Source organism: Bipolaris zeicola (genome assembly GCF_000523435.1).
Source record: "Bipolaris zeicola 26-R-13 unplaced genomic scaffold scaffold_199, whole genome shotgun sequence".
Lineage (NCBI taxonomy): Eukaryota > Fungi > Ascomycota > Dothideomycetes > Pleosporales > Pleosporaceae > Bipolaris > Bipolaris zeicola.
Window position 1 is genome coordinate 20,302 of NW_006912248.1, and position 26,753 is coordinate 47,054.

General features: G+C 52.2%; 9 protein-coding genes across 9 annotated transcripts; 4 read left to right on the forward strand and 5 right to left on the reverse strand.

The window, feature by feature from the left end:
* Nucleotides 1-1,021: 1,021 nt before the first annotated feature.
* Nucleotides 1,022-2,539, reverse strand: COCCADRAFT_29310 (uncharacterized protein; the record flags this gene model as incomplete). Its single annotated transcript, XM_007717861.1, has 1 exon — nucleotides 1,022-2,539. One exon carries the CDS (start codon nucleotides 2,537-2,539, stop codon nucleotides 1,022-1,024), a length of 1,518 nt encoding a protein of 505 aa, XP_007716051.1.
* Nucleotides 2,540-5,126: 2,587 nt separating this feature from the next.
* On the reverse strand, nucleotides 5,127-7,570 carry COCCADRAFT_8177 (uncharacterized protein; the record flags this gene model as incomplete). Its single annotated transcript, XM_007717859.1, has 3 exons — nucleotides 5,127-6,176; nucleotides 6,230-7,405; nucleotides 7,460-7,570. The coding sequence occupies 3 exons, from the start codon at nucleotides 7,568-7,570 to the stop codon at nucleotides 5,127-5,129; spliced, it is 2,337 nt and encodes a 778-aa protein (XP_007716049.1).
* A 1,467-nt stretch (nucleotides 7,571-9,037) lies between these two features.
* On the reverse strand, nucleotides 9,038-11,281 carry COCCADRAFT_40007 (glycoside hydrolase family 78 protein; the record flags this gene model as incomplete). The annotated part of the gene is made up of 4 exons (XM_007717865.1): nucleotides 9,038-10,102; nucleotides 10,165-10,364; nucleotides 10,427-10,651; nucleotides 10,699-11,281. The coding sequence occupies 4 exons, from the start codon at nucleotides 11,279-11,281 to the stop codon at nucleotides 9,038-9,040; spliced, it is 2,073 nt and encodes a 690-aa protein (XP_007716055.1).
* A 750-nt stretch (nucleotides 11,282-12,031) lies between these two features.
* COCCADRAFT_105988 (uncharacterized protein) lies at nucleotides 12,032-14,678 on the reverse strand (the record flags this gene model as incomplete). The annotated part of the gene is made up of 3 exons (XM_007717866.1): nucleotides 12,032-14,305; nucleotides 14,365-14,471; nucleotides 14,540-14,678. The coding sequence occupies 3 exons, from the start codon at nucleotides 14,676-14,678 to the stop codon at nucleotides 12,032-12,034; spliced, it is 2,520 nt and encodes an 839-aa protein (XP_007716056.1).
* Nucleotides 14,679-14,931: 253 nt separating this feature from the next.
* Nucleotides 14,932-15,324, forward strand: COCCADRAFT_106008 (uncharacterized protein; the record flags this gene model as incomplete). The annotated part of the gene is made up of 2 exons (XM_007717867.1): nucleotides 14,932-15,192; nucleotides 15,247-15,324. The coding sequence occupies 2 exons, from the start codon at nucleotides 14,932-14,934 to the stop codon at nucleotides 15,322-15,324; spliced, it is 339 nt and encodes a 112-aa protein (XP_007716057.1).
* Nucleotides 15,325-15,499: 175 nt separating this feature from the next.
* COCCADRAFT_8180 (uncharacterized protein) lies at nucleotides 15,500-17,371 on the reverse strand (the record flags this gene model as incomplete). The annotated part of the gene is made up of 3 exons (XM_007717860.1): nucleotides 15,500-16,582; nucleotides 16,634-17,202; nucleotides 17,254-17,371. 3 exons carry the CDS (start codon nucleotides 17,369-17,371, stop codon nucleotides 15,500-15,502), a joined length of 1,770 nt encoding a protein of 589 aa, XP_007716050.1.
* A 758-nt stretch (nucleotides 17,372-18,129) lies between these two features.
* COCCADRAFT_105997 (uncharacterized protein) lies at nucleotides 18,130-22,070 on the forward strand (the record flags this gene model as incomplete). The annotated part of the gene is made up of 3 exons (XM_007717868.1): nucleotides 18,130-19,227; nucleotides 19,309-21,937; nucleotides 22,003-22,070. 3 exons carry the CDS (start codon nucleotides 18,130-18,132, stop codon nucleotides 22,068-22,070), a joined length of 3,795 nt encoding a protein of 1,264 aa, XP_007716058.1.
* A 962-nt stretch (nucleotides 22,071-23,032) lies between these two features.
* On the forward strand, nucleotides 23,033-24,197 carry COCCADRAFT_105979 (uncharacterized protein; the record flags this gene model as incomplete). Its single annotated transcript, XM_007717869.1, has 2 exons — nucleotides 23,033-23,082; nucleotides 23,138-24,197. The coding sequence occupies 2 exons, from the start codon at nucleotides 23,033-23,035 to the stop codon at nucleotides 24,195-24,197; spliced, it is 1,110 nt and encodes a 369-aa protein (XP_007716059.1).
* Nucleotides 24,198-25,395: 1,198 nt separating this feature from the next.
* Nucleotides 25,396-25,898, forward strand: COCCADRAFT_29316 (uncharacterized protein; the record flags this gene model as incomplete). Its single annotated transcript, XM_007717862.1, has 2 exons — nucleotides 25,396-25,585; nucleotides 25,705-25,898. 2 exons carry the CDS (start codon nucleotides 25,396-25,398, stop codon nucleotides 25,896-25,898), a joined length of 384 nt encoding a protein of 127 aa, XP_007716052.1.
* Nucleotides 25,899-26,753: the final 855 nt, after the last annotated feature.

Sequence of the window (26,753 nt, forward strand, 5' to 3'; positions counted from 1 at the left end):
GCGTGGGCACACAACAAACACAAAAACGCCCTTCCCATGCTGATATGCCGCGATCCATAAATGAAAAAAAAAAGTTAGAACAACACCGGCGCATCCCACTAAGCTTCGCTAATAATACGCACAATGCTAAATCCGCTTGGGAAATGAGTGAAAAAAAGTTAAAGAAAATCCAAATGTCCCGCGGAACATTTTCCGTAATACTAGTCGGGTCGAGGCGCGCTGCAGTAGCCCTTTGGCTTACTGTAAGTATAGTAGTAATACCGAGGCTTGATTGCTCGATAAAAACATGTAACACCCCCACTCTTGATCTAACCGGCATCGGCGAGACCCGGCATGTCGGGGTTGTGCGGAGCCATCCTCGTTTGTCCAAAATCGCCAGGTGGAAGAAGTGGCATTCCGAAAAAAAAGGCATGTTCCGCCCCAAGGTTCCTTGACGTCCTGCCAACTCAGGGACCAGCCAGGTAGGTCTTGACCGGACGGTGGTTGGTTGAGGCGTGTTGCGGACCAAGCGATGTGCTGTTTTTTTTCTTTTCTTGCTTCCCCGCTGTGAAGATCTCGGCCCCGACGAAACTCCGCGCGTGTCGTGTTGCTGAGTTGGCAATGCCCAATCCTGATGCACAAGACCAAATTTTCCATCTCTTCAATTCCAAAGGATCGTGTGCTCTGTTCCACGTTTTTGTGTAACGTTTGTAAGCGAGGCGCAACAATCCCAGCGTAACGGTTTCCGTGGTGCCTATGCCGAGTCGAGCAATTTTGCTGGACGGCGGACCCGCTAGGCCCGTCGCGCCAAACTAAGGTAAGTCATGCCATGTCTTTCGGAGAAACTGAATCCGGGATCGTCTCAAGGGCTCCATGCCAACCAATGACGCAGGATCGAATGGCCGCATACGAAGCGCTACATAGGTGGAGACGCTTTGCAACGTGCAGGCTCGGTGCCTCTTGTCGTATGAACGTAACGAGGGTAACGGGGCACCAGGCTGCGTGTGTGCCCAACCACAAGGGGATTCAATCTCACTGCAGCTCAGGATGAATTGATTGGAATCCATCGAAGGGGAACGCGGTTTGAACCGTGACGCGAAGGTGGTTGAGCGGGAGCAGGCTTTCTGGGTGGGAGCCAGATCCGCGCCTTGCCGACGGCCTTTGCGTCGAGCTTGCCTACGCGGCGCATGTTCATCTCGAGAACAATGACACGTAGAAAGTCGCTGTTCTCACGGGGCTCGCGCTGCCGAACGGTTGGTGCGTCATTAGACAGGACCCTTCCAGCTTCGGAAAGCGGATCCGCGGCACGACTGCGGCGCGACTTTTGTGCACGACCACGCCGCTCATATGTCTGCAGTTGAATCATAGGCGCGTGGGGGTCGAGATCGGTATCGAGGGTGAAGGAGTCGTGGAGATGCATTGATAATTCGGTTGCTGAGATTGGTGCAGGCTGCGGGTTGAGATAACGTCGCAATTCGGGCGATGGCAGGCCATCGACCATCTTTGGCCGCATCTCGCTGGTGAAATTGGGTGATAGGAGTGATCGCGTGAGGAAGTCATCCGGGGGCACGCTGGGGGCTGTAAAGTTGGAAAAGGACTTGGCGGCTGACTTGAGGGCCTGGAGGGAAGCGGTTAGGTTAGACTTGAATGATCTGAATCGCTCGGCTGGAGGCGCGGGCGGAGCGGTATCGTTGATGTTGGTCGCGATGATGTCCTCGCAGTCGTCGGGTCCAAAGTGAAGAAGGGGATGGTCGAGAATGCAGTCCTCTTTTGGTGGGGATGAAACCACCTTCTCTTTACGTTCCGGTAGTGACTTGCGGCCAATCGAGTCTGGTGTGCTAATGTTGTCCCAGTGGGAAGCGTAGGATGGATTCTCATAGTCCAGTGACGGGGGTAGGGAGATGGAGTCGCTGGAGATGGACCTGGATGTCAAGAAGGAGGCCTTTTCCTGTTCCATGCTCATGCCACTGCTGTACTCGTCATCCGACTCGTCGACGCGACCGAGCAGCAGGTCCATGGGAGAGCCCGACAGTGAGGATGGAGTGTCTGAGTCTTCCTGTCTCCACTCCTGTATCAGCTCATCCATGGATATCCTCCTATCCATTGTGCTGCGTTGTCGTCGGCGAGCAGGCATCTTGGGGATAGTCGTGACGGCGAGCAAGGCAGCAACGGCAGGTGGCAGTGCCTTTGCGTCATGGCTGTATACGGTGCGTGCCGACGAGTGGCGTTGCTGGGTCCTCATTCTCGATGTCTGTGTGGAAGCGGATGATTTCAAGGGCGTGCGAGGTGGAATGCCAACGGGTTTGGACATTGTTGTAGTTGTAGTAGTGGTGGTGGTCGGAGGCACACGATCGGACGGGGGCGGTGATTGTGGCTTCTGTTCAGGACGGACCATGGATTTAATTGTAGATTGCATAGGCGTGTCCGCGCCGACGGGTCGGGTATTCTGTGGAGAGGGACTAGAACGCAGGCGTGTGCCCATCCTTTCGGACTTTGATCTCGAAGAGCGTGGTGAGGGTGGAGAGTGTTGCAGATAAGGGAAGGACCTTGGCGAGTACATGGCGCAGAAGTAGGGTAGTAGGGCCCTGAAGGCGTTTCCCCCGTGACTAACAGGTCGGTGGGTGCCAGGTACGGCTGGTGCTGGGGCTAGACGGGTTGTGACGTGCGGCCGCTGGATTCCTTTACGTTATTGCTGGTTGGTTATTGGGCGGAACATGCAAGGGCAAGTCTCGAGCAACATCAGAGGTGCAGGACTGGGTTGCGCCGAAAGTCGCCGATGCACGGGGACGGGCAGAGGGTCGAGACAGACAGCAAACAGATGCAGAGGGTGACGGCGAGAATGAGGGAGGATGAAGGATGGATGCAATGATAATATGGATGGGTGCATAGGCAGCGGAGGTTGGGGCAGTGATAAGGGAAGGCCGATGACGAAGCTAGGGGGGGGAAGCGAGGTGTAAGCTGGGTGCCTATCGGGAGCTGCGATAAGTAATAGTCTAAAAGTATGGGCATGGGCGGAGGGCGGAGGGCGGAGGAGGGCAGAGAGGGCAGTCGCGTGGGTGCTTGTTTCCTATCCGAGACGCATACCCAGGGCACACGACCGCCCGGACAGCTCTGCTCTGGTGCACTGGCGGACGAGAGAGCCGGGGTTGGGCATAATCCAATTGCTGCTGACACCGGATCATGACTAGACGACTAGGACTGGGACTGGGACTGGGACTGGGACTGGGAATAGGCTAGCGGTTGCTGTCCACAGATTCTATGGAGAGCATGCTGCATGCGCGACACGATGCAGTCTAGGGGGGGGGAGGGGGCGATCGTCTGCTAGCCGCCACCTCCGCCCGCCATCAGCCCTGCCGCCCTACCGCCCCACGCTCTCCCTGCCTTCTCGAAGGCCCAGCGGCCATGCAATCCATTGCATCCGTCTGTCTCTGCTTCATCAGACTTCGCTGCCCGGCACAGTCACATGGCACCGCTACGCGTGGCGCCCGTCACGCCGTCTTGCCGCCATGGCCCACGGGTGCCGTTGCTCCAGGCTCGTGTAGGTGTAGTGCATCGTAGGCTGCTCAGCTTCGCCGCGGTGCCGACGGCGGTGCATGTGGCTAGGAGTCATCACTGCCGCCGGCGTATAGATGCGCATAGGTGTACATACGTGGCTACATGTGTCGCCTCAACCCCCGTGTAGCCTATGCTTGGGTGCAGCCTCTCCGGGCCTGTAAGAAGCGCCATGCTTATCTACATGGCCAGTATCTCTGACCTACTGCACGTAACTTGTGTCCTGCAGCCCGCCGCAGAGACGCACTAGCTGCCCATGGTCCTTTTCCGGTCATGTGGGGTAAAGCTCGTTGGGCTGTCAGTCTGGTGGTGTGTGAGACTGTGTGTGTGGGTGTGCGAGTGTGGAGGCCAAGCTTGTTTCCGCTGCAAAATCGATAGCCGCTGCTCCCCCGTGCTTGGGCAACGTCATTCTCGCCATATCTCCATTGTCAACTCTCCAATGCCTCCTCCAAACAAGAACACATGTTTGCACCATTTTGGTATGCATACTTTTTTTTTCTCTTCCCCCTGCGCACAGCCAAAAAGCACAGTCGTTCGCACAGTTGCACCTGCTCAATCGAGCTTAACATACGGTCTTGTGCCAAACAGGAAGGACCGTAGACACCGCGGACCCTGATGTTAGAGACAAGATCCTCCCTCGGCATCTGCCTAGACATGAAGGAGATGAAGCCTATTGCAATCATAGACGCAGCTCATCTATCCCTCTTCCATTCCAATCTAATGAGCGCCTTCCCCATGTGCACATAGTCGCACTGGATATCAAGCTTTCCGCTCCGCCTGCACACACTAACACTGGCTTTTGCTTGGCTCATCCCTGCGCCCGCGTCCTGTCCAATGTCACTTGTCACTCCAATTCTTTTCTTCCGTCTACTCGGTTTGCAATGTTTTTGATTCTGATCAATCGTAGCAGTACACGTCTCCTTTTGTCTTCACCCACACACACACACACACCCCTTCCTTCCTTCCACTCTGGGCAGCAAGCTGGGATGCATGCAAATGCCCCTCTGCCCCACGCTTACATACAAGAACTGGATATGATAGCAATTAAAAGCATACAAGAAAGCGGGAAACTGCGCCAATCGCGCTCAGAAATCCTCCCATCAACTCCCTTTGCGCCGCGGTTCAGCCGCTCACCCAAAAAAGACCACAATAATTTGAACAAATGAAGAAGTCAAGGGGGCCCCGCCTCCGCTCCTCAAGCGCGAAAAAAAAACATAGGGCACCAGTGCATCAAACAGAAGGAGCACTTGGCTAGCAATCTGACGTGCAGCCCGTTTGCTTGCCCCTGCTCGCTCCTGCTCGCCCTGTACGTGGCGAATCTCCCAACCACTCGCTCTGTAGTTCAAAACGAGGCCATGAGTCTCAGGTGAAAATTTTCACCCTTCTCAAGCCGCTTCCTGGGAAGGAGTGCATGCACTAACCTTAGCTTAACAGCCCAAACGGACAAGAAGCACAACCAGAAGTGAAAAAAAAAACGGACAAGACATTGAGCAGCCGTAGCGTTGTGAATCGTCTTTTGCCGGAAAGCATGCAGCCATCTTCGGCATGGCCTCGTACAAGCGCCCAAGTGGAGGTGCAAACAAGCATCGCTCTCCTTAGTACCCGTCGCCGTCGTCGGTCCACCCCGCTTCGGACCCTTCAACCACACGCACCATGCTGCTGTCGTGCTCACTCGGCGACTCTCGTCCTCCGACGTTGCGTATCCCTCGGACCTTCTTGCCTTGAATTGCCCGCGGCGTAGATGCGTGACCACCTTCGGGTGTGTAGCGCTTCATCTGCCGCCGGTACTCATGAAAATCGATCTCTTCCTCAGGAGCATCATCCGACTGTTCACTAAATGTCTCCCAGTTTTCAGACCCAGATTGCATCGTCACCCCCGTGCCAGCTGTCCCTGTCGACGATGTCTGTGAGATTTGTCGGCTACTTCCCGACGACAGTGATGGTGGAGGGTACGTGGGAGTGTAGGTTGGAGTATAGCCCCCGCTCATTGTCTGGCTGTGTCTCATATACGATCGGTCATCATAGGGGTCCTCGGGTGCCACGTTACGCACAATACTCTCGCTGCGTTCTCCGCGGTTGAAAGCAAACCGATTCATCGGAGTCTCCACAGGCGCCGGCTCCGGAGGTATGAAGAGGTCTTTCATTCGTGGGGGAGGTGCCATGGGAGGTGCCTTTCTTCGCATGGTTGCAGACTCTTCTCTTGAAGCTGTTACTCGATGGCCGGGTGAGTTCCTACCGGTTTGTGTGCCACCTATTTGCGAGCGTGATGGTATCTTGGACGGACTCTTCTGCGCCGGCGCTATCGAGGACGACGATGATATCGTTGACACGGAAGTACCAAAACCAGAGGAAACAGAACTGGACATGGTATGTCTGGACACACTTGCCCCGTAATTAGACACAGGAGTCTTCGAACGAGTTGGCGGTGCTCCACCGCGAATGGTTCCAGCACGGCTAGGGGCAGCGTTCCTCGACACTGTCCCTGACTTGCTCGGCATGCTACTGTTTGAAGGCGTCTTTGCACGGGGCGGAGCTGCGGCTGCTTTCGCCGCAGAGGCATATAGCTCATCAAGGTATCGGTTTCCGTGCACCAGGAATGGGCGTCCATATTCGTCTTCCCAGTTTTCTAGGATGTTCTTCAGATCCTGTCATGATTGCGTTAGTTTGGGCATTTGCCTTGCAGGTGTCGTGTACTTACAGATTCAACCTTGGGCAACTCCTTTGCGATGCGCTTCCGCATCTTCTCTTCACGCAGAAGCTTGCCTGGGTCACGCCTCTCGCCCTTGTTGCCGCGGGCCATGAGACGTGTTGCGTCTTGACTCGATTGCTGAAGCTCATCACGCTCTTTGATTAGTTCACGGTGACGATCAATCTTTTGCAGGATGGGGAGTCGCTGTTCCTTTAGGGCTTCGAGTCGGGCGATTTCGGTTTCGTGTGCGGCCAGCAGTGCATCGCTACAGACATCCGAGAAGGCGGGCGTAAAATCCAACATTTCCTCCTCGGAAAAGTAGAGGGCATCCCACAGGTCCTGAAGCTTGCATCGGGCCTCTTCGACGAACAGGTGTAGGTTCTGACGCTTGAGTTCGTTCAATCTGGCCAGCTCATCCTCGTATTCGTTGATGGTGCGGAGACCGCATCCGCGGTTGCTGGTAAGAAATTGTTTACGCTCCCGCTCCTCGACTCCTAGGCGATCCCAGAGATCCTCAATCGTTGCACGCAGCTGTCCGAGTCGTCGTTCGCGCCCGCGCTTTTCCTCGATCAGGCGTTCCTTTTTGGCGTGTAACTCGTCGAGATCGTCCTTATGAAGACCAAGTTGTTCGGGGGAGTCGCGATAGTACTTGACAATGGCGCCATCGGTTTGTGCCTGGGGGGTCCCCAGCTCGGCCCAGAGCTGAATAATCTCTTGGCAGACTACCTGGACTGTGTTTATCCGCCGTGTGTACTCTTCGTATACGCGCGTGAACTCGTTGTCGAGTTTGGTTACATAAGCCGGTGAGATGTCAAACGAGGGTGAAACGGTCGCATTCGGCGCAGTAGGCGGGAGCTTGATCTGTACAAACGACGACTCGAGGTGGGATGCGTACGACTCGAGTGCTTCAGCCAGTTTTCGCACTTGCTCGAATCGCTCTTGGTGTCGTCTGCTGACTGAGTTGTATCTCTCCTTTAGGGATTGCAAACAGCGCGTTAAGGGGAAAGTAATGGCGTCATCATCATCATGGTCGTCGTAATTCGGATTCGGCCTGCTGTCGTCTAGCGAGGCTTCCATTTGGCGGATCGTCTTGAGGAGGCGATGGGCCTCCTCGGTCATTTCATGTTTCTCGTTGGTCACCTGGCGCAATTGGCTGTGCAGCGTCTCGGACAATGCAGAGAAAAGCTACCAGACTGTCAGCAGTCGCATAAAAGATGAGCATGTGCGCCTGTCGCATACCTCTGCTTCGCGCGAGTCTCGCTCATGGCTGGGGACACCGATCTCGTCGAAGAGGCCGTGCAGCTGGCCAATGATTGTCGTGACCTGCTGGGCTAGGTAACTCGTGTCCATGATGTCTGCAGCCCCGCAAGCGCAATATTCCAAAGCGCATACAAAGTTTCGGTTAAAAGCAGAGCCGTGGATGCGTTGTCGTTGTGGGTAGGCACAGTGGGGAAGAAGCGAAGAAATGCGCGCGCTTCCTATAGGAGAATGCCGTCGGAGTCGCGTGCGTGGAGTGCAAACGAGGGAATAGCGACGGAAGGACAACACAACGCGAGCGCACCACACGTCTTTGGGACCTTTCCAAGACGGCAAGAAATAAAAGAGTGAATACAGAAAGGCAGTGATGCAACTGTTGAGAGGTCGGGCTGTAGATCAAAGTTGCCAGCGGCCTAGTGGTCATAGTCGTTTGTGGCCCCCTCTACCCCCGGACTATTTTCAGCCCTCGGTTGCGAGGGGCAACCTCCCGCCTTACCCATTGCGCCTCTTTATAGGAACGCCTGTTTCACACCCAACCTGCTGTCGGCCGCTGAGAGCGGGGTACTGGTTCGACAGCGCGGCAAACTGCTGCTAGCTCAAGGGTCATGCCGGTAATCGTGCATCGCCATCCTCCTGCGTGGCACTGGCCGGTTTTCCTTTTACGGCCCGTTGTTGTCATGTATTACAAGACGACGTGCATGTAATATCCTTGATCCGACCCAGATCTGACCGGAGGTGTAAGAGTAGGCTGCCTGCAGGCTTTTTTCCTTTGACAACAACAACAATAACAACAACACATAAGCGTCGAGTCCATACAGCAGCTTCTGCGGCTCAGTCGATCAGTACATGGATCGCCCATCGCTACGCCCGTAACAGCAACGACGACATGAGCCGTCGTCCGCCACAACCAGTTTCTTGGTAAGAGTAGTCTGCATCGCGAGTCAGTCAGCCTTGGAAAAAGAAAGCAATGGGGCACCAAGACCCATATCTAAACCGCATATCTCAAATGATACAATTGCCATGTCACTCGTTGCTCCGTCGACACAAACGCCGTCCATTGCGCAACAGAAACTGCTACGGCATGTCTAGTTCTCTATGTTACTCCAGGTAACCACGGCTATCGGCGCACTATCCGCAAAGGAGCCGCCCATGTCGCTTACGGTTACATCTTCCTCCCACTACATGGATCAGCCCCATAAGTTTTCCCGATCTCGTCAGCGGCCCATCAGCCGCATAACAGAAAACCGGATTCTCTCCACTCTGCGAGGATATTGAGTAAATACGGGCGGGTTCCTTGGGGGACCACAACATCCGAGACTTCAAATCAAGGCACAACACGGGCTTGGGGTGCACTTTTGTCCGCGGAATGCGACAAAAAATCGCGAGTATTCGCCGGGACATGTATATGTTGAGAATTTAGTGCGGGAATGCGACCTGGAAAAGAGGAGATGTTGTCTTCCATTACCCTAGGGTGGCTAGTATACATACCCTACACGACAAGAAAACAGCTCACAACTGACACATGATTTATTGAAACCAGGCATTATACTACAGGAAAACTTACTCCGAACACTGGAACGTAGCTTTCCACTTGCCGCCAGCCACATCCTGCAACACTACACTTTCCTGTTCACTTGCGCTCACGCTAATATCCACAACGCAGTCCTCGCTTGAACTCTGAGCTTCACTCAAGGTAACCCGGCCACCGCAGTTCAGCACAGGAACGTGCACTTCACCCGTCGTTCCCTCGGGCGCCTCGAACTCCAACACTACCTTGCTGTCATCCAGGATTTGGGTCTTTGCGCTGAAGAACCCCAGGGTCGTGCTGTACCCTGCATCCGCAAACTTGAGACTGTCACCCAGGTTAGGAGCAATGCGCCAAGTCGCTCCACCGGCTGTCAACAACTGTACCCCGGCAACATACTGGGTCAGCGAAGATGTAGGACCGGTTGCCCAGCCATGTGCGTGGCTGATACGTGCGTCATTATTGTATGGCGCATAGTGCAACTCTCCAGTAACGCTGTAGCCCTCGATAAAAGTCGAATTGGTCATGCGCGGGTCGTCGAGCATGAAACCCCATTGTAAGTGCATGAGATTCAGAGCAGCCGTTACATTGCGCGCGAGGAAGTGTGTCTGCAGCTCAAAGCCCGAGATGAATGGTGAAATGGCGTCTGCGGCTTCCGGCGCAGGTGCACCATACTTTGTCCATCGCTCGACCAGACGATTGCTTATCAAAGAAGTCTGTTCCGCGCTTTGAGTGAGGTTGGCGACAACAGCCCAGGCGTTTCCATCCTGAGGATTTAGCGTCGTTGTCTCGTTGTCCTTGTACATGCCCACTTCCTCGTCCCAGAGAAGCTCGTTGGCGGCCACCTTGATGCGCTCGGCCGTCTCGCGCCAGTCTGACACATTTGCAGTGTCGTTGAGAGCGCCAGCAAGGTAGATAGCTTGGTAGAGGGTGTAGTAGAGAATGGCGTTTGCCTCGATATTGTGTCCGCCCATTCCCTCACGGAGCCAGTCCTGCGGCGTAGTCACGTTCATGAGGCCAGTCGAATCAATGTTGCTGAGCGAAAATGAAAGTGCGAATTTGTATTGCTCCCATAGAGATTTTAGGTACGACATGTCGCCCTGTGGAAAACAGTCAGCCCGCTGTAAGAGGATATTATGGTAAAGAGGGGGTAAATTCTTACAGTATATAGGTAGTGATCCGCTACACCGATCAAAGTGTAAAGATGGTACGTGAACGACACCAAAGGGGAAAAAGGTCGACCGGCATAGGGCAGCGTGCCAGTTGTTTGGTTCTGAATAGCAAAGAGTGAGTTGAGTGCGTTCTCAACCGAGACGACATCGTTTGTGGATACGACTACTGCGGGTACAGCAATAGCCATGTCTTTGGGGGTTTGTTAGCATTTTCCTCGATTTTTGATAAATCACGATCGGAGTAGAACGTACCTCCAGCCCAAACAAGCCTATCCCTCTTCGCTCCATCCACCAACGCACTCGTGCCTTGAGTAATCGTATAGTTGTTATACCACGTAACATTAACCGGACTCTGGTCATCCGTACTCGAATATCCCGTTTCTCCCAAGTGCACCAAAGCATTACCCGTATCCGGGGGGACCGTACACAACTGATTTGTATACGCACCCGCATACCAAATCCTATTCAACAGCTCATCTGCCTCCCATTAGCCAAAGTTACATTTAAAAAAAATCTCTCCTTACCATCGCAATGAAAGTACCCCGTATAATTCCCAATCGCATCATCAGCCCAATGCGGCATAGCTGTATAATGCACCTCCGCGCCCGTAACCTCCAGACTACCCGTCCCATTATGCACCAACGTCATATACCTAAAGCCACCGCGCATCTTATCCCTCGGCGCCGTATACTTTCCCATGGCATTGACGCGAAACCAAAGCGTCTCATCCTTGCCCGCATCAGCCGTAGCATCGCTACTCCGATTGCTAATCCACAGCGAACTCTCAGAAAATGTAACGCCGATGTAGTCCCCGGTTGAATCCACACTACCGCCCACACTCACGCTCACGATGCCCGCGATGTTGATGCCAAAGTCGTACGCTGTGGATGCGTTACCGGTGAATACTGCGCTGCCATTGCTTGCTCCTTGGAGCAAAGCTTCCGGGTTCGACACGGAGCCGTTGCTGCTGTGTATAGAGACGGGGAGTACAGTTCGTGATTTGGGTGCGAGAATGTATTCAGAGTATGGAAGCGACGTGGCGGATGCCACCGTCGTTGTCGCTGCTGCTGCTGCTACGGCTACGAGCGCCAGTGTAGACAACGTCATCGTAACCCGCGTTTTCGAAAGAAAAGAAAGAAAAAACTCTCGCGCAACAAGATAGTAGTCTAGTAAGTAAATGGGCATGGCACAAAAGTCACTTATATACCTCCGCACTTTCACCCCCAGCTACTTGCGCCCCCCCGCCCGCAACCTTCCGCCATGGCATCGTCAAGCGAATCACCCGCAATCTCCACCTTTCAATCCAAACAGAAAAGAAAAGAAGACCTCGCAAGGTGCCGGACACAGAAGTAGCCTGCGCGTCAGTTTCGTAGTAGCTTCGCCCCGATACAACACCGAGATTTGGTGGGTCACGTCGAGCGCTGCAAAACCTGGGTTATACCCCGGGGCTAAAGCAAGAATAAATGGGGCGGGATCCTGGGAAAAAACGCGGGGTATGATGGTAGATTTGCTGATCGCTTCCTGATCCATGCTACTTATGACGGTAAGCGATGGGGGTGGATGTGGTTGTTGGAGCCTCCACATTTTGGGGTGCATGGCTTGGCCTCCACAACCCGTTGGGTTTTGTTTAGTCAGGTGCAAGGGGGATGAGTCGTATTTTCCCTTGGGCGTAGTAGATAGTTACATCGGAGACGCTGTGCTACTAGCATCATCAAAGGGCACAATAAAAAAGGCAAGGCGAGAGAGTGGGCCGGAAGGGGCCCCACGAAATCCACGTTCGTAGCGAATAATTGTGCATTAGTACTACATACAGCGTACCCCGTTCCATTTGCTCTGTAACGTAATGTTCCCTATTTCTTATTTCTTGCTCGGGGGTAACATACCAAGTAACCTCTCCACTTCGATAGCTGCACTTCCACCCGCCTTGGCTCGAATCTCTTCAAGCAACTCCCGGTCTTTGACTTTGAATGCTTCCTCTCCTGCTTTGACTAGCAGGCCACATTTGGTCCACATTTCTACGCGCTCAGGTACGGACAGGGATGTGCACTTTGGAATAAATACCGATGCGACTCGAGTGTTGCCTGCGCCGAGGATCTCGTTGAAAAAGGGTTCCCAGCCAATAGGACTCTTCTTTTGCTTGGCGAACTCTTCGAGCTCGATCCAGTGGCGTGCTGCGACTAAGGCCCGGAGCCGGATGTACGTGTATGTCTTGTCGTTGATCTTGAACTCTGACTGCACCTTTTGAGCGCGTTTGGTATGACCCTGGCGAATAAGTTGGAAGATTGTTTCGTTCGCCGAGAGCCCAACGTAGGTCTGGCCAGGTAATGTGCTAGCGGGGCTGGCGTCCCTGGGTCCATTGAGGTCATTCTCAAATTGTGTTTGGAGACGAAGAAGCTTGGCTGCATCATCGATAGACTGGCGTTGGAAGATGGCTGTACTCTCGCGAGAGTCTTGGAGGTATTTCGATGCCAACTTCAACTTGTCTTGTGCAGCAGCCTGGTTGTCTTGGGAGAGGGCCTCAGATAACAAAAGATTCGATCCATCGAGTCGTCTGTCGTCTTGGTAATACAGATCCTTCAATAGATCACGGTCCTGGTCCCAAGCTGACGACTCGACAAGAGCTGTGGCGACCGGTCGACTATTAATGACTCGGAAAAAGGACGCAAGCGGCAGCTTCTTACGGAGGTGCAGTAGAACATGGTAGATCAGGTCAGTGTCGCCGGATTCGATAGCCTTGTCAAGTGCAATGTTGTCTTCCTTCATGTTCAGAAGCAGGGGTACTTGCTTTCCTGCTCGAGGTTCATAGTTTAGTAGGTCCGTTGCAAGGCGAACACGACCTTCATCATACGCCGCCCGCGCAATGTCTTCAAAAGACACGCCTGGCTTCCCATGAAGCTTCTTGACAATCAAGCTGCATATTTCTTCTTCCGGGTCTGTAGAAACACGAACCTTTTGCTGCGCCCAATGACCATGAATCTGATTGGCTGGCAAATGCAGGTACTCGGCGATTCGCAGTGCCAAGAGGTATTCACTGCGATTCGTGAGACGTTCAATGAGCTTCTCGGGTGTCATGCGACGGTACTGATCGTAACTGAGCGGCAGTCCAACCTCGTAAAAACGCACAGCGTTGAGAACTCGTAGTGTATCGCAGGTATCGACAAAGTCATCAGACGAGTACAAGTCCAATACCGACTTTCCGTATGAGGCAGCTTTCAACAGCGACTTCTGCCAATGAATATTGTACTCATGCGCAGCAGCTTTGATACAGGTATCAACAGCCTCACCTAAGCTAGGGCGTATAAGTTGGATGAGATCGTCTGCTTTCGGGCTCTTTTGCTCGAGAAGAGACGATGCTTCTAGCAAGTTTGCAGCAGGCGAGTCGGAGCCAAGCCTGAAGACGTCGACCGCTTCATCTGGCACTTTTTGGATAAACTCGCATACATCGTTTGTGAGAAGGCGGATGCCATCAATGTCTGGTAGCAGGTGCACCCAGGTATCATAGTAGAACTTTGTCGCGGCGCTCCTGGGGCCAATCAGATGTACTTCATCTTCCCACGCCAGCGCAACAGCGTTTGAGCCGCACCATTCCATGTCCTTAGGGACTGTCTTGATCTTGCTGTCGTATTCGCTGAGCTTCTCGCTCCAATCACCGCTGACAACCCACACCTTGCCATCTTCTGTATAAAAGGCGAGGAACTCCGCGCGCGGACTGACGCTAATGTGTCTGAAGGGCCCAGCATCAAAGTTCCTGTCTTCAGCTTCAGTCGCGTCCACAACGTAAAGTGTTGTTCCGATGGCAAGGATGACTTCGACTGAGCGCGAGAGCGAGTATGCAGGTGGGACTATGCTCCAGGATATAATGGGGTCGGTCGGAGGAATGGCCAGGAGTTTAGGGCGCGGTTCGGTGTACGAGGTGACCGAGATGAGATGGTTGTTCCCGAGCAGCGCGACGAAGCCTGTACTATAAAACTTGCACGACACGACGCCCAGTTGGTCTGAATCATGGCCCAGTGTGAAGGGCACGAAGTCGCCCTGCAGGCCGTAGTAGCATCGCACGGTGCCGTCTGATGTGACGACAAGCAGCTTTTCGTCCTCAGACCAGCCCAAGCCCCGGATGGGTCCCTTGTCCCACTAGAGGCTGTCAGCATTGCCCATCGTAATGGTTCGCAGTTGATACTGGGGTGACGCACGTTGATGCTTCGGATCAGCTTGCCCGCGCAGCTGTAGATGTCGATGCTCGACTTGGACGGTCCTGGCCCGCGATATGTCTGTAGTTTGTCTTCATCGCGGTAGATGGCTGATGCAGTCAGCCCAGCCCCAGTGCAGGTATGCGCAGTCAATTGCAGGCAAGCGGGACATACCTACCTACAGCACCGCTATACGGCGCCCCCACCACATGGTAGTTCTCGAGCTCGAGATCCTGGTCGAAGACGGCCTGGTAGAGCTGGACTTTTCTGTAGAATTTGTCGCCGACCTTTTCCCAGTTGGCTGTTGGCTTGGACATGTTTGGTCGCGGACGTCGGGCTACCACGGCGCGAAGTGGTCGGAAGCCCGATGCGCGCCTGGTTGGAGCTTGCTTGGAGTTGCGGTCATAGCTCGAAGCACTCGCCGAGGCCTGTCACATCACATATGCACGACGTACGGAGGTGGCATTCAGCGGATAATTCGGTCCGTCTTACTTCGCAGAAATACAAACATCTTTGAATCTGGAGAAGTGTAAATGCTTGACATATCGTGGTTTTCACTTCAAATATCCCATGGCTCCAAACACAAATCTCCCTACCCGTGCCGCAATTGTTACCTTGAAGTCACCTTTTGGAGGCAAATCAACCGCCCAAATCAGCGAAATCACAGGCGTTCCACAACGTACGATTGACGCAATCTATAGAAGAGCCTGTCAACGAGGCTTTGATCCAAATGCCCCTATGATTAAGATTCTCCCTGAGTACCTTGAAGACGCTCCTCGTGCTGGTCGCCCTCGTAAGCGAGAAGCTGTGCAGGAAGCTACCCCTGAGAAGGTATGTCATGATAGAAATGCAGGGGAGAGCGCTTGTGCTGATACAAACGTGAAGAGTCCTGAAAGAAGCGAGGAACAAGAACACCAAGCCAAGAAGCATGCCTGCGTTGACGAAGAAGATGAGGTATGGTAAGGGCGTGTGAGACGTATTTCATTCATCGTGGCACAACTATATACTACTATCTACGTTGGGATCTGTGTCGCCCGTATCAAAAGAATAACGCCGTCGCTCATGCATCCATAATCAAAGTTCATCCTGTATCCTTGTTCAACTCCATCAAGATAGCAAACTCCCTGGCCGCATTCCTTTATAGTCCATTCTCCATCATACCGGCAAGTTTCTCGTGCATTCCAAATCGTTCCACATCGCTACCAACCTTCTTGCGGAACAGGCCGAGATCTTGGAGGAATGATTCTGCCTCGTTCTGCAGCTCCTGTGCCAACTCATCGTGCTGGTCACCTTCATCGTAGCCTGAATCAGAGTCATCATCACCACTGGCCTCTGCGTCACCACCAGCTCCCATAGACCGGTCTACCTCATCTCCTTCGCCCAGCCACTCTCCGTTCTCAAAGTCTGGCGTACCGAGCTCACGCGGTGGCGGCAGGACGATAGGGTTCTTGAGCTCTCCAAGGGCAAGAGCGAGATGGCGGCGCAATGTGTCAATCTCTGCACGGAGAGCCGTATTGAGCGGACGGAGCTCTTCGACTTCCGAAGTAAGTGCTTTGATCTTTGCAGCTGAAACTTGGCGGTTCTCTTCCATAAGACGTTGCATGAGTGCAACCTGCCTCTGATACTCATCCAGCTCGGTCGCTTCTTCCCTCTTGCGCTGGCTAGCAGCATTTACGCACACCTGTAGACTTCGGATCTGTTCCGACATCTCGGCAATTTGAGCATCTCGCTGTGCAGCAGACATGCAGTCCTGGTTGACAAGAGCACGGGTACGGATGCGCTTGGCTTGGTCGGCATAGCGTAGGGTGGATAGAGTCTCGTCATAGTCGGATGGAGCTATACACGCAACCATAGCTGTCTTACTGTTACCACCAAGAGAGTCTTTGAGAAGCCAAGTCAACACCGAGTCACGGTATGGAACCACCTCGCGTGGTCGTCGCCCTTTGGCACCGTGTCGCCGGGGGTCGGCCAGGGCAGCAATGACACGACCAAGTGTCGTGAGAGACTTGTTGATTTGTGCCCCCTCTTTCAGACGAGCGCCTGTGGCTTCTGTTGACTTTGCACGTTCTGAGCCAGCAAGGTCGACCAGACGCATGCGTGCTGTACGCTCAATGGTCTCGTCTGAAAGAAGAGAATGAGTGATTTGCTTGAGGCGGATAGTGAAGACCGCGTGGGAGCGGGATGAAGTGTCGTTCATTTTAGTAGAAGCAACTGTCCGGCTCTATGCAGGTGTTAGCATGGGTTTGTAAGACAACAGAAATTGGATACGTACCATGTCGCCAATCTTCATCAGGCGCGCCACGTCGGCATAGCACTTGACTTCGGCTTCGGTCAGGCCCTGTACATAGACGCCATCCTTCTGACTCTCACGAATCTTGAGGTAGACAGGCGGGTTCGTCCTGGGCTGGAGCAAGTCACGCACGTGCTCGTTGTAGACCTCAAAGTAGGATACTTGGACATGGTAGTTGGTGTTGGGTGACGGCTCATGCCTTATTCTGGCAAACAGCTCCTCGCAGGTTCGCGGAATCAGGCCTGGGTTTTCCGGCGTGCCCATCATGGTGTAACTCTTTCCCGAACCCGTCTGGCCATAGGCAAAGATGCAGGTATGGTAGCCGGCAAAGTTGTGATCCAAGAACTCCTCACCGAAAGAGCGGTATACATCCTCCTGGTGCGCATAGTGCGGGTCACTCTCGTCGTGCGACCAGTACGAGCGATCGAAGGTGAACTCCTTGTCCTCATGAAATCGGCGTCCATTGCTGTCGCTGTCTTCGGGCGCATAGAGCGTCGTCTTCTGGGTCGCTGGGTCCATTCGGATCAGGCATTTTGTGCCCTTTTCCTTTTCTGCGGCCGATCAGTATGCAACGACATGTAAAAATTGCAGGAGATCCCTACCTCTAGGAACGAAGGCCCTGCATCGCACCACGACCTTGACATTGCCCGGGTCATCGTTGGCGTTGATGGGTGTTGGTGGAGACATGTGTGCATATGAGATGTCGGCGGATGCACGCATGGAAGGTGCCGAGGCGGTTGTATGTAGCGGATACATTTTGTCGTCCAGTTGGTCTCCTATTAAGGGGCAGTAAGATCGCCAGAGCTGTTGCGACCGGTCAATGTACACCAGGTGCATAGTAGTAGTTGGTGTTGAGTTAGTGCACGGATCGCTCCTGCCATGACTCGAGGGTCAATGTTTGGGGCGTGTCAACACGCCGTTGCCGGTGCGATGACCACCACGTCACTGCTTGGCAACCCACCAGCCGCCTGTCGACATACCGTGGCGCAGCGGAAGCATACATGATGGGTCGACAATCCCTACAAGCCACATGGATCATCACGGCGGGAGTAGATGGATGAACCATGAAAGTGGTTCGGGACGTCGATGCACCGTCGGTCCCCTACTAGCAATTCGCTCAACAGAGCACTCCCTGCTCCTCACCCGTCAGCCAAATGCCCTTCTACGTCATACGGAGTAATAACAAATGTCGACTCCGGTACAAAACAAATCCAAAGTGGATGGTAGAGCATCCTCACCGACCATGGCAGCTAAATTTGGATACCGCTCTTTTCTGAGCGTCGGGCATGTTGGATGTTGTCGGGCGCGAAGACGCCGTACCTAGCGACTAAAAAATTCGCCAGCAGAGATGTGACTGGTCAGACCCAGCGCCTCTACTTGCAACGACAACAGAAATCCCACAACAGCGTTACACCGCACTGCAGGAAACGTCAGCTCTCCCCATTATACGGTTCCGCTGACGGGTCTTTCTGCCCAACATGGCCACTGCTGCAGTGCTGAGCCTATTGGATGACCACACCCGGCACGCCGCCTTTGACGCCAGCCTTGCCAAGCTCAAAGCTGCACCACATGGCATTGATATCAGCGCACTCGACATTTGCCTTCGACTCCTACCCACCAACGGATCTGATGCCGGACCCGCGAGCACCGTGCAGCACGGGCAACTGTGGGACATTGTTTTAAGCCGCCTAGCCGACGAATCATCCTCAGATCATCTTTATAAGGTCGCAGAGTTGTGTCTCAACCGCGAATCACTTGTAGCAGCTCATCTCAAGACTGGCCTTTATGATGCCCTTGCTCGATCAAGACAAGACCTTTCTGGGGATCCCGAAAAGCTCGAGTCTGCAAAGACATATCTGCATTTTCTGAAATGCTGTTTCTGGGTGCCAGGCGCAGAGGACCACATGGTGGATGTCGATACTCTTAGTTTTCTATCAGATTTTCCGGGTACTCATGGATTAGACGAGACTGCACACGAAGTCTTATCCGCCTTTTTCTCGTTGTTGAAGAACAAAAGAGGAAGTTCGCCCATCGAAATCGACCGTGTAGTCAATGAGTCATTGTGGAACAAACTGAGCACTCTTGATGCGAAGCGTTTTGCTGCTAGATCAAGCAATATTTACAGAACTTGGTTTCAATGGATCTCGCTGGCCGCATCCAGTGGCCTCAAGTTCGAATGCGTAAGGAACGAACAATACTGGAAGAAACTGAGACTTGGTCTCGTCAAAGGCCATGCAGACCAGCGCAAGTACTGCCTCGGCATCATTCGACAGTCTTTCCTGGCCACAACAGATCGCATTGATACCCCAACAATGCAGTATACTGCAAGTGGCGTGGACCGAGAAAAGTACGATCTCTACTCTACCTTGTTCGAGACCATCGTCCTGCATCGCTATACTGGGCAAGTGGAAGACTCTCTCTCATCAATGACCAAGTTGCTTGGATCCGCAAACGCTCTTCCATCAAAGATCACTCCGGCAATGACGACCACTTTGCTCACTGCAGCTCTTGATCCGTTAATCCAGGAGAGTGTTAGGAAGATGATTGGCCGCTGGTACATGGACTTTGTCATCCAGGTAAGCAGACTTCAACAGTGCTGATGCACAACGTGACTTAATCACAACCTGGCTTTCAAAATAATAACTATATTCTGGTAGTGTCGTGGTGACATCAGTGGCCACATACACTTTCTCTTTGACGGATTCCTCCCGTGGGCAACAGATGGGAGCCTCTTCACTTCAACACTTACTGCCACCCGAACGCAAACTACCTGTGCCCATGGAGAGGCTTTAGCCGCTGTTATCGCACGATTCGCATCTGGTACTGAAGACAGTCCATATTTTGTCCCTTCGAACGATGATAGCACGCAAGAAATCGGCGTGGATAACCGCCATGGGCGTGCCATCGTATTGGGCATAGTTCGATTCATCATGAACGCTCGCGGCCGGTTATTTCAACCGGCGATACTGTATTTACTGAATGGTCTCATATCAGGTCTTACCGCACGATACAGCAGCTCCTCTCTGTCAGAACACCCGAATTTCGCGTCAGCTGATATTACAGAAATCCTGAGCCTTGCACGGCTTCCAGGTCTTCCTGAAGTGGCGAGCGATTTGCATAGCATCCATTGCCGGAAAATTTGCGATCTTGTCCGCCCTGACCCAGGGCCTGAGATGCTGTCAGCTGAGGAATCTCTACGTGCTCGGTGTGAAAACTTAGAGAAGCAAGTGGATCAGTCAACAACATTCTCCACCTCGGATGACACTACGCCCCTGTCACTACAAATTTTCCTGAAGGACTTACGTGAGTCAAAGCATAGCTGCATTCAGGGCCAGAGGTTTGCGCCTGCTTGCAAGACCTTAATCAAGCTGCTCGACCATATGGACGTCAACTCTGTCGATCCAGGTGAGGTGCATACCGCCTTGGCAGCACTTTGGGAAGAGGCCGAAATCCGCGATTTCGTTCGGCCATTTGCTGTTCACTTGCCACCCTTGATGTTCCACCCGGCGTGCATACATATTTGTATCACGCATCACCAAAGAAACAATGTAGAATCCGCAACAGATCTCACAAACCTTTTGTCCAAAGCCATGTCACGTCTCACAAGGTTATCCAAGGGTAGGTCCTACGTACTCGCAGGACTTGCAAAATCACTACGCAAAGCTGCTTTTGCAAATCCTTCCGTCACAGGTATTCTTCCCTTTGAAGATTATATCTTAGACTTTGTAAACGATCCTGCATCCATCAAGCCAGAGTTTTTGTTCGAGGTCGTGGCTGCTGAAAGACTGCAACGATATCTGCCACATCGAACATATACCTCATATTACGGACTACGAGAATGGCATGCATACACAGCTGTCTTGGATATTCTACGGCGATTCCCTGAAGGACAGTTAGGTGTTGCCAAGAGCATTCTAAATCGCTTGCTCCAACCCTGGAAAGATCAACAACCACCGGTCGCCGTTAAGAGTCCCTGGAAAAAGACTCTACAGCTACAGGCAATCCTTTTATTGAGCCATCGTTGCATCAGTGATTCGGATGCTGATGCGTATCTCGATGGACTCACACATGCTCTGACACTGGAGTCATGGCCACGTTATCGTTATTTGCTCGAATGGACAATAGCTCGCATCTATCGTCAGTTCCCAGGAAAGTCTTCAAGAATTATCCAGCAGCTGCAGAACTTGGACGAGTACAGTCCTATGCACGTTGCCAGCTTGATCAAACTTGGTCTTCTAGTTGCATCCTATGAGTCCGAGGTGTTTACCGGTCAGCTTATGATGCAGCTCAATGCATACTCGGCAAGTCCGAAAGTTCAGATACGCCACGAGGCGAACTTTGCATTTCCGCTAGTCTTTGATCTCGCAAAGAAAAAGGGGTGGAAGACAGTCATCGAGAATCCTGCGCTCTTGGCTATGGATAACTTTATCCGACGTCTCGACAAGTTCAGTGCTTCGCCATGGACGATAAGAACCTTGAAGGTCGACATCGAAGCCGACTTCACCATGGTCGGTATTTTCCAGGGGCGGTACCTTTCAATTGAATCGCCAGAAGATGAGTTGGTTACATATGAAGATTTCCAAGAGCTTGAGTCGGACGATAAAGCGATACGTGTCGCCTGTCCCCCTGCAATCATACAGTTGGGCACTGCGCCAGGAAAGCAGAATACTAGCGATGAACCAGCGACCGCAGCTCTTTTAGCTGTATCTAATGAAGATCCGGGCGGCCAGATCACACTACAAACTAAGGCTGGTATCGACCTAGACAACCTCCATCCAGCATCCGGTCCACCAAGCATACAAAACCGGCGTCCTGCATCAGTTATGCTTGTCGCATCCCTGATTGACAATCCCACCAACCTCGGAGGTCTTTCGCGTATATCCGAGTCTTTTGGGCTAGAGGCTCTGTACATCGATGATCTCAAGAAGGTTGCACACAAAGACTTCAAGGCTACAAGCGTAAGATCAGAGAAGCACCTTGCCATCAAGGAACTCAAAGAATTGGATGTTCCTGCATTCTTGCTGGAAGCAAAGAGCCAAGGATACGAGGTCGTGGGTATCGAACAAACAGACCGCAGCGGTATATTGGGTTACGAAGGCGTCGATGGCGCATACTTGGGTAGTGATGGTGACACTATTGAAGTTGTCCGTCGTCAAGACGTTGGAACGCTGCCCAAGAAGTGCTGCCTGGTACTCGGGAGTGAGAAAGAAGGTATCTCGGCCGAGGTGCTTGCAGTTATCGATCGCAACGTGGAAATAAAGACTGTGGGGGTGACAAGAAGTCTTAGTAAGTTCTAATTCTCCAAACCTGTGTGTGCAGTTGTGGACCACAATCTAACATCATTTTCGCAGACGTGCAGACGGCGGGCGGTATTGCGCTGTATGAGTGGTGGAGGGAGTGGGGGGAGATGTCCAATTAAAACTGGTGACGAGGGAGCGACAAAACCTTTTCACATCTGTAAACTCCAACTCTTCATGAAGCCTCAAACCCTCGTGTATTCTCGATCCCTGGCCATGCCCCACTCACTCCTGTGAACGGTACTCACTGATCAACACTAGGCCTCTGCATCCACCTGTGGAGCTACTGCAAGATCACTAGGCTCATACCTTTCGAGTCGGGTTAGTGTAGTCACGGAGCTGCGAAGATGAGGCAGGTGCGTTGTAGATGCACTACTGTAACAAGGACTGCAGTGAAACAGTACGCTTCCTGAAGCCTCAGAGACGTAGAGTATCTTCTAGTAGACATGTTGAGTGTGGGTGGTTGTGCCTGATGATGGACGAAGTTGGTCTAGGTAGCCAATGGCGATATGTACTACTACTAAGTATGGACAGACGTACTCGGTCCAGACGCAGGACCCCGGAAAGATAACAACGCGTCCACGTTATCACGCGTCAGGATTTTATCCCTGTCTCGAACGCCCTTATGCGTCAGGAATAATAATCTAAACGACGTAGAAGGGACACATCTAGCGTTGGTGCTGTACGACGGTGAGGCACATCTTTGCCAACTCAGGCGCGCGTCGAGGCATCTCGCCCCCGCCAAGCAATGTGAAACCGCGCTCAAACCCATCCTCTCCCGCACGTCTTCGAACCACCCCTACCCTCTCCCAAGATCACCAAGAAATACCCAGCCGTCACTCGCTATTATTGTGTGAGCGTGTTTCAATCAAGCAATACGACTCTCCGCTTAAGCCTTCTCCCCCGTTGAACCGAAGCTCTTACAAGCATTATTCCGTTGCAAGATCCAACGCCAAGATGGGGCTGGTACAGTCGCTGAAACGGTCCTCTCAGTGCTCCTGGTGCGCCACAATACGTGTGGAATATAATAATTGGGATTGCCCACAATGAGCCCGCGATGAACGAACCAGATTATCTTATCAAAATGCCTTTCATGAACTCCAAGGGTGCGACGACGCTCGGCCACACTTTCCGGTAAGCTATGGTGAAGCTTGGGACCATGTCTGGCTCAACGGCTAACCAAATGCAGAAACTTTGACCAAACTATCATCACCGTCAAAGTTGGTGGAAAGGAACATTCCGAGTCTTTCAGCTGCCATCGCGAACTTTTGAGGAGATGCTCGACATACTTCAACACATGCTTAGAAGAGAAGAGCAACTCGCCTTACAACTCCTCTAGTTCAACGCTTGAGCTAGAGGATACTAGTCCAGACGTCTTCGATGCATTTATGCTCTGGCTTTACACAGGGTTTATCCCGCATCACTTGATCGAAGGCGGCAAGGAAGTTCACCCTCCAACACACGCTATTAGTGTCAATGGAAGCGACAACACCAGTGCTCCACCTACAGAACAAGGCGAAGGCGATGATGTAGATACTGCTTCATGGGGCATCGCTCTAGATGACGAAACACCTGCAGATGGCGCATCAGCACCCGCCGAAGCAACGAACAGCCCAACAACAACCAGTGCAGAGAAGGTACAGGGGGAAGTTGAGGCTGAAAAGCCTCCGGTAGTACTGCCCCCTCGCAACCCCGCAGAGAAGCCCGAGATACCCAAGGAGACACTATGCCCATGCTGTTCACGACCCTACAAATGGAGGAGTTTGGAAGGATTCCTCGAGCGCCGTTTCATATCGCTCTATGTTTTCGCGCACAAATACTCGATTCCCAAACTAAGCCGCGCTGTCATTCTCGCATGGCAAACAAACGACGAGATTCTGCAAGTCATGCCCGACCACAGCAATGTCATTGCCGCATACGAGAGTCTCCCTCCAGACGCACCGCTTTGCAGGTACTTTCTCGACATGTACTCCGTGTACTGGAACCCCGATCGCGATGATGAGCGTACCATCCCTCTGCGAAGCCACCTGCCACAAGCTTTCCTATTCGAGCTAGTCACCATGCTAGCAAGAGGCGAGCGGCCAAAGATGGAAAAGGAATGGTGCGAGTTCCACGAGCACGAGAGCGAAGAAGAGAAGAAGGCCTGCCTGGATGATTTGGCCAAAGATCCTATCGCGAGCAAGGCGCTCCGACGCATCAAGGATAGCAAGGGTTGGAAGGGCCTAGTGCTCAAGAAGGGCAAGAGGTGATGAGTTCACGAAAGTCAGTATATCAATAGCACATGGAGGAGTTACTATCATGACCGGCGTTTGGAACTCAGCTGCAGCGCCATTTGCGTAGCTGAACGATTCATTCAATACAACATACTCTTTTTTCACTTTCTCAAGTCATGTCCACGCCACCACCACCTTTTTCTTGTTTGCAAACATGTGATTTCACCGGCTAAAAATAAAACATTACTTCCCCATCCCCCTCCAGACTTCGTGTTAAACCTTGTGTTTTTGACACTTCAAGCTGACCGGCGAGCCGGGAACGGCGGGGAAAACACGAGATCCCATGATCAAAAGACGACGGATTCAGCTAACTACGACTTGTGGTCTTTGTCAGCACCACCCAACTGGGATTCCCATTCTTCTAGCCACCCACACACGATCGATATTCGGTTAACTGTGCGTCTCGTGGCGCGGGAAATACGGATGTCAATTTCTTGGGTCGAGAACGCCACTTTTACCATTTGCGAAATCTGGGGTGCTTTGCGGCTAAGGCTTTTTTAGGTTTGAGCGGAAGGGTAAAAAGAGGGCTGTCAGCTTATTATTGGGAATGAAACTTTATTATCATTGGAGCCTTGTGTGCTAGCTTTCTTTTGGGTACGAGCAAGCAAAACGCTTCGATGGTTTGGGGTTCGTTGCTTGCTTTCTGTGGGTCACAGATGAGAAATTCCGAGAGAATGTTGGCAATTGGGAGTTACATGGCGGTAGTACTACTGTGTTCCTTTGTTCGATTGTAGCTTACCACAAGACAATCTTCACGGCCCTTCCAAAGCAATTTCAAGTCTGTATGTCCGTCACGCGCAGCGGAACAGTATCGTATCTTTTTTTTTCAATAGTTTCTTCGAGGAAAAATCCATGCACCAGAGTATACGAAGAATGCGAGAATCATACCGCCACGTCCGAAGCCAGCTTGCTTCGCCCTCCGACTCCACTATCCATTTACGGGGCCTGTCAGATTTCGACTATGCAGCGGGAACCTACCGGCTCACTTACCCATAAACTATTCTGATCTTAAAATAGACATCTCACAGAATGTCACCCTACCCGCTCGTGTTTATATAAACTACTTGTTTTCCAGCACCACAAACCCACTCCACCCAACCATTGCTACATCCTCACCGACCCACTTCTCTCCATATCCACTCGCTCGGCCACCAATTAGTACCTTGTAATAATCATGAAGACCCTCACCCTCGCCCTATTCTCCCTCCTCTCCCTCGCCTTTGCCGGCGAACCCGTATGCCAACAATGCGACTACCGCCCGGGCCACAACCTCTGCGACATCACGACTTCCTGCACGTTCGTCTGGGGTCATGACGATCCGAGTACGCCTGCGCCGTATTATTGTGCTTGTAGGGCTGGATATCGTATGTTTGCTCTCTCTTTCCCCTTTCTTCACTCCCTCACAAAGTAAACAACCAACCTCGCAATGCTCGGCCAAGTTTGTTTTTTTGAGGATATGCGGGGATGCTGACACAATGAACAGGCGCGGATAACTGTGAGGCGGGCGATACAACGCAGCAGTTTCGTCTCCCCTGGTATGGAACGCCTGGTGGTGACCCGAGTCAGCAGGGTAGAGTGTTTGTTAAGCCGGGGACGTCGTGTAATACGCTTTGTGATGATTGGACGCTTGGTAAGGATGGGTGTAAGGCGGTGGTGGAGTTGGATTCGTGTCTTTAGAGGTGGGGTAGGTGGGAAGATTTCGGGATCTGGGGGTGTAATGGGGATTGGTGGGTTGAGAGGGATTTGTATATATTATGATGGTAGTAAGGAAATTATGATCAAAGTTGATGAGCGGTGTGGTGGTTTTGAAGTATGTATTGTGTGATTAGTGGTGATTGGTGATTCGAGCATGTTTGTGCGTAGCTTGTTGAATCTAGGATTACTCGGTGATTGGCCAGAGACTCGAGTGATGGACTCGGACTCGATTTTGATATTGGCTAAATAATATACATCCCTTTGTACCAGAACACTGTTCTATAAGCAAGCTGATAGTAAGCAGAAAATCTTTATTCAAACATATTCACAAACTTCAATCGTCTCCACTCGCATATATTCTACATACAACTAGTCCTCAGGTGGAAAAATACACGCTTCATTCGTCGTCCCTGTGTCGGTGTGCATCAAGCGCGGGGCTGTCGGGTGTAAAAACGTCACATACCTTGGTACGTATTACAAAAGTCCTTAACAGAACTAGAGAAGCCTTCGCAGGCCGGGAAAGTAGCATTCGCGCAGCACTCGAAGACTTTCAACGAGCAAACCATACTCGTGTATATACCAAATATATTAAACTCAAAAGCTGAACTATAATTTACAATATAATAGAAGCGGCGACTAGATGGCATCTAAGAAGAGAAACAGTGCATAGAAAGCAGAGTTCGCAACAAGTAAGTAACTTGGAAGCCTTGCTTGCTTAACTTGGTGCCAAGCCAATTCAAGTAAGTCAAGTTCGTCTATATAAAATACCCAAGCAAGTCAAGTTTAGATTGACAACTTGCTTGGTAAACTTGAATAACTTGGGAGAGTATGCAAACT